Source organism: Anolis sagrei, chromosome 1, assembly GCF_037176765.1.
Source record: "Anolis sagrei isolate rAnoSag1 chromosome 1, rAnoSag1.mat, whole genome shotgun sequence".
Classification (NCBI taxonomy): Eukaryota; Metazoa; Chordata; class Lepidosauria; order Squamata; family Dactyloidae; genus Anolis; species Anolis sagrei.
In genome coordinates, this window is record NC_090021.1 from 144,024,489 (window position 1) to 144,033,573 (window position 9,085).

Consider the following 9,085-nt stretch of genomic DNA (forward strand, 5'->3'; position numbering starts at 1 on the left):
TGATATCTTTCAACAGACTTGCCCAACATCTAAGTAGCATGTGCAAGAGGACCCTAGATAAGTCCATCTGGAAGACTTTCAAGCCAACTTGAATCCAGAGGTAACACTGCTGCTACCCAAGCAGCGTGAGGCAAAAACTACCTTTAAGCTTGAAAGGCCTTCCGTATGGAGGGAACAAAAACATAAATATGAAAAAAACAGAGGAAGCTAACAAGTTACAAACTGAAAAGCAATAAGAGTGGCCCTTGACACAGAAGGCAGGCATCTAGATTTGCTTTTCCCCTCCTAATATGGCCATCCCATCTATGATAAGGTTGTGAAACTACTTTACTTTGCTAAGTTTAAAAAAAATTCATGGGAATTTTCAGAAAAAAAATACTACATTTATGCTATAAAAGCACAGCGTATATCATACTGTTCAATGCATTTAGGATCACACATACCTGCAGATGACAAGCTAAGCATCAAATAGGTCTGAACCAGACACACACCCCATAGAATCACACGCTCCATGTTCAAAAGCCCATCTTCTTTCAGGCATAAAAGATGAGTTCTGGAATCTGCCCTCCCTGAACCCCCGTGCCATTGGTGCTGTCTGAAGAGCACTGAAATTGCACAGTTACTTTGCCACACTGGACTTCTGTCATCCCTTCCTGTCCAAAGTAGCTGAGTTCATTACCATCCAGAATGACACTTGCTGTGTAAAACGTATCTGGCTCAATCTGCACTGGATACTCAAACCAGACTGGGAAAGTGTTGCTAGATCCATCTGAGAAATATTTGCTCAAGTTCTGCCCCAGGATCACACCTTGTCTTTTGAGTTCGATCTTTGCACTGTACTCTGCAGACCCGCAGCTAGAGCCATAGAGCCCAAAACCAGCAATGAAAACTCGCTTGTCAACTGCAAACTGAATGCTGTCACAACGACCTCGGTAGCGCCACTGGTTGCTGCGGTAGGCACACGACTGAAAGCGGTGGCAGCGCTGGGGAACCAGGCCCTTCCGGGTGGTGCTCACAAACTGCAGCTCTGGTTTCTTGGCAGCGGTGTACCACAGGAAGATGTCGTTGGTTTCATTGAGCGTCAGAATACCCGACTGAGCGGCGCCATTCGCAAAGTCATCAAGAGCCATAGTCGGGATGCGAATCAGATAGAGCGCCTTCCCAAGGACTTTGCGCTTGTTTTCTATGCTGGCAGGCAATTCTTGCCGTTGGCACTCTACTTCGGCCCAACTAAGAGCAGCTTCAAAAACCACAATCTCTTTGGCATTCAGGGTCTCCCTCTGAAGAATGCTTTCAAGTGTTTGAAAATCAATGTCACAGAACCCTTCGGATTTCAAAGCCAGCTCTGCCTGAGCATCAATCACTTCCCAGCACCGCTCTGTCAGGTCTGGTTCCTCAAATAAGCAGCTCTGGGAGAGGAGCACACAAGCATTTTTCGCGCTAAGGCTCGTCTCAAGGAAGTTAACGCACGCTCGGGCCAGATGAGGAACAATGTACTTCTTGGCAGCATAAAGAGTTGCCAGGACGGTGTCAGCAGCCAAGTCAATTTCATCGCAATATATGTATCTGCAAAAAAAGACACATATGTAACACTCTTCAGATCCCACACTGTAGGATTCAACAAACCGAAACACACACTGTTCACAATTACTGAAAGTGGAAATCCCAGATATGGGGACAACATGCACTTGTATCTAATGTTTATTTATTTATTATCTATTTACTGTATTTATATATCGCCTTTCTCAAGGCAGTTTACAACATTTTAATGGAAAAAATTCAATGCCAACATACATGTGGAAAAAAATCACAACTAAGCAGTAACATATAACTAAGACTATGAATTAATATAATTAAAACCATTAAACATAGGACATAAATAACATTTAAACATTAAGACAAATCATTACAACATCCTAGTGTAAATATTAAAATCACATGATCCAAAATTGTAAACTATAACCTGTTCCTTTGTCATTGCACATATTCCCTAATTATTCTTTGCACTGCATTACTTTACTGGCCAAAGGCTTGGTCCCACATTCATGTCTTTGTTTTCTTTCTGAATGCCAGGAGAGGGAGTGCTGATCTAATCTCACTGGGAAGAGAGTTCCAGAGCTGAAAGGCCACCATTGAGAAGCCCCTGTCTCTTGCCCCCAACAACTGCACTTGAGACAAAGGTGGGATCGAGAGCAGGGCCTTCCCAGAAGATCTTAACCTCTGTGATGGTTCATAGAGCTCCCTTTGACCAAATGTTTCATGTGTAAGAAGATATTTTAAAAACAGATAATATTTTCTATAGTTTAATTAATTTGGTTAAAACCTATGAGTGAAGAAAATAATATTAAATAAACAAAAACTACAAATCACTAGCAGAAAATATATTTTACGCCATGGCCTACTTTGCATCAGTTTGTCTGAACTGGGGCTTTTTTGGATTAGCAAATCATCAAGCTATGGCTCCAGCTATGGCTATGATTTGAGCATACTGGCTTGAACAATAAACTATGGTTTATTGTTACAGCTGAACCCATCATGTTAGCTTGATAATCCTGTTCTATTTCCACACTTTACCATGGTTACTTGAACGGTGGGGGGGGGGGGGGGGGGAGGTTGGGAGAGCAAAAAGACAGCTCTTCCTTAGGTTTAGCTATTTCTTTGATGTTTTCCTAGAACTGACCTTTGCTCCTCCTTCTCGCTGCCCAAAGGATCTTATCCAATTCCTCCTTGAAAGGAATTATCCAATTCCTCCTTGAAAATACTTTTGTTCCCAGCTCCTCCTCTCTAGCTTTGCAGGGGAAATAAGATATAAGGGGGGCATGATGGAGATGGGAGCCATGCTTTGGACTTGTTATGTATACGTATGGTGATAGGGATCAAGCTTGCCACAGCTGGTGGCTTTTATGAACTTGCGTTTGATTCAGCAAGACTATCTTTTCATTGATCACCACAAGAACTGTTGAAACCTTCAGGGTATTCAAGGGTGCATCTATATTATAGAATTAATGCAGTTTGACATCAGTTTAACTGCTATCGTTCAATACTATGAAATCATGGGAGATGTTATACAAAGTCCTTGCCTCCTCTGCTAAAGAGTGCTGGTGCCTCATCAAACTGCAACTCTCAGGATTCCACAGCATTGAGCCATGGCAGTTAAAGTGGAGTCTTACTGCATTACTTCTACAGTGTGGGTGCACCCAAGTTGACTCTGCTTCAGCTGGTTCCCATCCCTCACTTATTGAAAGTAGTCTGGAGAATATCTTACACAATGGTCTGCATGTTATGAGCTATGTTATGGTGCATCTTCTCAGAGAAAGAAGCTAGACTGGATGGATTGGGTGTTGAACCCCCATTTTTTGCTGCCTGGCTTTCCCTCAGCTCCCAGGTCCAGTGGTTCATAATGACAAGAACAAGGGCGTGACTGGGCCAAGTCAAAAGGAGAAAATGCCTCTCTTCAAATGGCCTGGACTTGGCTTTTCAGAGTCAGGTTATAATTCCTCCTCAATGTGCAATGCGACCATGATGCAGACAATTAAAACTCGCTTTTATACCTAGGATTTGTCTATTATGGTCGAAATTGGGGTAATTTCAAACAAGTATAATTGAAGGAAGACAGGACAAAATGGTTCTGAAATTGAATCAAATGAAAGCGTTTACTACTAATTTGGTAAGGAAGAGGAAATGAAGATAGTCATGCAATAATTTCAAAGCCACTTGGTTATGAGAGAGGAAAGTGGCACAATATTTTCCAACTGATTTGCAAAGCCTTTGATGCTGATTATATTTAAGTTCTTGCAAAAAAAGAGGGAAAAAAGATCCTTGACTGCCCATAAAATCATTGCTTGTGGTTACCATATAATGCCAAAATTAAAACAGTGACATGAACTGTGAGTATACTGTCTATTTTCGTGTATAAGTCCAGAAAAATTAGTCAAACATTGGAGCCCCAAAACCATGGGTCAGTGTAAGTACTGGATTCTCTCTTGAGTGATGAGAGACAAGAACTTAGGCCACTTCCACACAGCTGAATAAAACCCCACATTATCTGCTTTGAACTGGAATATATGGCAATGTGAACTCAGATAACTCACTTCAAAGCAGATATTCTGGGTTATATGGCTGTGTGGAAGAGCCCTCAAGTCTCTTTTGGGAGATCTTTGAACAAGCACTCCCTCCTACTCTCTCAGAGAAGGGGGTGGTTTCTTTTTTGAAAAAGAGTTAATACTGTACTTTTATTTTTATACATATACAACATGAACAATTCATTCTCTGAGTAGAGTGGTGAAAAGCCTTTTTGAATGCATAGGAGGGAAAATGTCAGTGATTGGGGCAGCTGTCCTCTGAGGTGGCAATGCTAGCTTCCACTGCATGCAGAATGACCCTCAACTAAATCCATAATTTTGGCTCCCACCAAATCTGCCCTTGACTTATACATGAGATCAATGTCTATATATGATACTTTTGTCTGAACATAAGGTGCCCATGGTGACATTTAAAGCTTGCAATGGCCTGCATACTCCATATTGGACATCTGCCAGATGTGATTTGTGGGGAGCTGTGGGGTTCTTCTCTGTATACTAGCATTAAGGTCAATACATTGTGTGAGGACATTGCAGGAAATTTTCTCTGTCACTTCAGTTTTGGACCAATTTCCCTCTTCCTTCTTCATCACATTAGAGAATGAATCCACTTAAAATCCGGTTTCTGCCTCCTGCAGAATTCTGGGGTTTGTAGTTTATGGAGGAGCCTTTAACAGCCTCACTAAACTACAAATCCCAGAATTCTGCAGGAGGCAGAAACCGGATTTTAAGTGGATTCATTCTCAAGTGTGATGAAGTAGCCTGACTGGCACCAACACTGACTTCATTTAGGAGCCAACTAAATATCTGGAGGCTTATTAAAGCCTTTCGGCTTCAGAAATTTACTTGAAAGCACTCCATACATGATTTTGAACCATTTCAACCTTTTAAGCCTGAATTAACTTTTTATGTTTAATATGTTTTAATCTATTTAAATTATTGCATTGTTTTAAGCTTGTTAACTTTTTGACATTGGTTTTACTTGTAGACTGACCTGACAGCTTGTATACTGCCCTATATTCTAGATAGAAATTGTTTTTAAAAATGCTTTAACTACATATGCAATCTGAGTGCTTTTCAGAGTAAAAAAGTAAACAAAATTAAGAAGGCATGCAAAAATGGTAAAATAGGAATCTTAAATGGTGTCATTTCATATTTTGTTGGGGGGGGGGGGGGTAGAATATGGTAGAGATGCTCCCTCCTACCTATGGATAGTTCTAGATATAATGCATAAAGTTATCAATTAGGAGTCAATCTAGAACAGTAGTTCTCAATATGGGGTCCCCAGATGTTTTTGGCCTACAACTTCCAGAAATCTCAGTCGGTTTTTGGGAGGGGTTTGTGTGTGTGTGTGTGTATCAGGAGTGTCTTGAGAAACTGCAAGTTGCTTCTGGTGTGAGAGAATTGGCTATCTGCAAGGACATTGCCCAGGGGATGCCCAGATGTTTTGATGTTTTATCATACTTGTGGGAGGCTTTTCTTATGTCCCCACAATGCGGAGCTGGAGCTGACAGAGGGAGCTCATCTGCACTCTCCCCAGATTCGAACCTGCGACCTGTCGGTCTTTAGTCCTGCTACCACAAGGGTTTAACCTTTTCTGGGAGTTGAAGGCCAAAAATATCTGGGGACCCCAGGTTGAGAACCACTTATCTGAAATGCTTTTAAAAGGAAAAAAAATCAGCTGTGGGAGCAAATAATGATCATAATCACAATATAGAGGGTTAATTTAATATTTTGTTTGTACCAATGCCCTGACAAAAATTCTTCCTTTCTTAAGCTTTGGACAAGCAAATATTACAAAAAAAAAAAAGTTTTCCTCGTGGAAGGAGTTAAACTCCATCCTCCACTGCAATGATGAGAAAATAATTAGGAGCTTCTTCTCCCAATTTGGATGAGTCAGTTTAGTGTTAAACCTTAAACTGTGGTTAAGCTTAACAATAATCAGTAAATAGAAGCCAGTTTTATAAACCATGGCTAGTTGGCTTGCTCCTTTGAATCGCAGCTTGGAATAACTGCTTTTTGTCTCTGGTCAGATGTCAGATGTCACAACAAACTGCAGGTAAACTTTCAAATTGCTCCCCACATTTCTGCTGGAAGAGGAGGGAGACCGTGTTTGAGCATGAGCTTATTCTCATGACACTAAAGTTTGGCTTAGGAGTACATGTAAAAGAAGCCACTCTGTATTTGTCACAATACCAATACATATCTAGCCATCCGTGAGGTTTATGATGTACCAGTGCTAATCTATTCTGAGAAGACAGAAATCCACATCAAGGTGAATAAAGATAAAATCTACACATCTGTGCTGAAGTCCAGGTGTTTAGTGCTCTACACAGCGAGATGTAATCAAGTGCACAGCTGAATATACCTAAAGGACTATGAAAATCAAGGACCTATTGACATCAATGAGAAGTAAGTGCTCTTAAAAATCCATCAGAATGGGCCCTCCTTGAGTATGTGTCCTAGTACCCATTTTTAGCAAGAGAGAACCACTTTGTATTACTGAGCTGCGTGGAGTAGCAAATCAATTTTTCTGAGAGTATAATGACAATACATCTAAAGATTTAACTGAAGACCACTTGTCTTGTTAAGGCACTGCTGGTGTTATCGTCTGAAGAGCATCTTGCTGACAAAATCCTATTTTCATCAGGAATGAACACCTATATTTAAATGCCAAGATATTTAAATAAATAAATATTTGCTTGAAATCTCTGACACATTTAGCCATGAGCAACATATTTTCTTGGGATATTATGTGTCATCAACTTGTTGCTACTAAAACCTTAGGTGATCTTCTCACATTTGTGCACCAACTGAAGCTACTAGCAGCATTCATCATCTAACAGGAGAGTCACACAGCACCTGATTGCCATCTGAAACAACCAAATCAAAACACTACACAAGGAATGAGAATCACAGGCCTACTTGCAAGATATTCTTTGACTACAAATCCTATGAGCCCTAGATGGCTCAGGCAATGCTGAAAAATGTAAGGAGCGACAGTCTAATAGCATCTAATGGGATCTTTTGGTGCTCACTCCTGAACTATCCAAAGCAGAGAGAAAAATATTCCAGTGGCATGCTGAAATACTTCTTAATACATATGAGCATATATCAAGAAAGAGTAATTGACTCACAGAAACAACCAATACATCTTTAAGCTTAAAAAATTAGAAATGTACTCCAGGTACTTTCCAGTTTAGATCCTGAGCTATGGACAGAGCCGTTGGCAACTTATTTTTCCTTGCATCCCACTCACTATGTGAGAGGAGAGAACCAGATGGAATGACGGATCAGGCAAAAATATTGCCCATGTTCTCTTCTGTTCCAGTGGGCAATTTCAGCATTTACAGAAATTATTATTTTAATAGTTTAAAATGTACCAAGTCTATACAAAAAGATGACACCAGTGGCCACACTTGACAAGCTTACAGCTTCAGTAATAACTGTGTCAAAGAAAACACAGAGTTGAATATATATTAACAGAAAGGGGCAACACAAATGCACAATTAGTAAACCAACAATATGGAACCCTTCCTTGTCACCAAGCTTTCTAGCTCCTCCTTAATCTACTCCTATGCTTCCTATAATGTATTAATAATTAGTTTTCTCAAAGTTGATAGCAGGAGATGTTAACTTAATATGCAAGCAACTATAGGGGGAGAAAAAGATGCAAATGCAATATTTGAAATAATTAAAACATATCTCTGAGCAATCAGTTTCTGTGCTTTGATTTATAATACTGCCCAAGTTTAAAAGTCTGACGCTACTATGGCAGAGAAAGAGAGAGAGAGAAATAATACATCTCCAGCATTGAAGAAGGATGCTTACTTCAGCATAGCGAGGAAAGCAGCAGGTTCCACATCTGGGATACGGATTTCATCTTTGTCCTCCGCAAGCTCTCCATAAAACATTGCATGGAATACAGAGCTTCCCACGGCTAAGACATACTGTTCAAAAGGGAAATGTTATTTCATGCTTTAGAACAAAATCAATTGCCAAAAGAGAAACAGAATTGCTAGTGTTAAGAGCGTGAGCGTTAAAAATGAGGCCATGAAGGCAAAAATGAGAAACCAGAAAATACGGCATGTTTTTACATTTTACTCTCCTTTTTTTACAAAAGAAAATGGCAAAGCTTTTCTTCCCCCTAAAAAGTCTTCACAAATCTAAAATATAGTTAATACAGATTGCACAGATTGTCAATGTACTCTGATGTTTAAGATACAATAGGAAATTCAGTACGTAAGTCACTGTCTTGGCCTACTTCACAAGGTTGTTGTAAGAACTTAAAGGAAGGAGAGATTTCTGAGCAAGTTAGAGGAAGGACAAGATAGTGCCATGAATCAATAGAACAATACATTTGAAGGGATAAGAATATATCACAATAACAGTCTCTCTGACTAGAGGACAATTTGCTAAAAAGGCTTCACTGGTCATGCATGCTAAAAGCTTCTATAACTGTGTCAGTTCCAGAATCCAGATCTCCCACATTAAGTTATAATACATGTTCCCCTCTCTTTTCCCATGTCAAATCTGCAGCTGTCGCTTACTTTGTGTCCTGGCAGCCTCTGGGTCCCACCTGGTGGCCCAACCACAAAATGAACATCTGCCATCAAGTCATTGTTGAACATCACTGCATTTCTACAAACAGAGGCAATGGGTTAATTAGAGGTTTTAGCGGCATGTTCCCTGTAATTCAGCTCCACAACACTTTGTACTGTTTCAACAGCAACCAAGGAAACAAAATCACAGACTTAATTTTAAATGACTAGGAGTGAAGACCTATATATTATCTATTCAAAAGAAACCCCACTGCATTGAATGGGGCTTACTCTTAGATAAATGTTTACAGCAACGCTGGCACATGCATTTGAAGGAATACTCGAGAAAAACTTGGGGAGAACTTTTGTAAAGTAAAAAATACCAAATTCAGGTTGAACAAATTAAAATAATATACCAAGGATGTGATTTTGGGACTGCAAATAGTTAAAAGCCAGCTTCTACGC

At 40.0% G+C, this 9,085-nt stretch overlaps 1 protein-coding gene across 4 annotated transcripts in view; it reads right to left on the reverse strand.

Moving 5' to 3' along the window:
• Positions 1 to 346: 346 nt before the first annotated feature.
• Positions 347 to 9,085, reverse strand: part of BTBD3 (BTB domain containing 3) — a 38,805-nt gene continuing 30,066 nt past the window's right edge. For all 4 annotated transcript variants that reach the window (XM_060785955.2, XM_060785965.2, XM_067469085.1 and 1 more), the window contains 3 exons: positions 8,630 to 8,720; positions 7,911 to 8,029; positions 347 to 1,566 (listed from right to left, as the gene is read on the reverse strand). In XM_060785955.2, the coding sequence (XP_060641938.1) occupies positions 534 to 1,566; positions 7,911 to 8,029; positions 8,630 to 8,720 (1,243 nt within the window). In that variant the 3' untranslated portion in view covers positions 347 to 533. The remainder of the gene's footprint in view (positions 1,567 to 7,910; positions 8,030 to 8,629; positions 8,721 to 9,085) is intronic.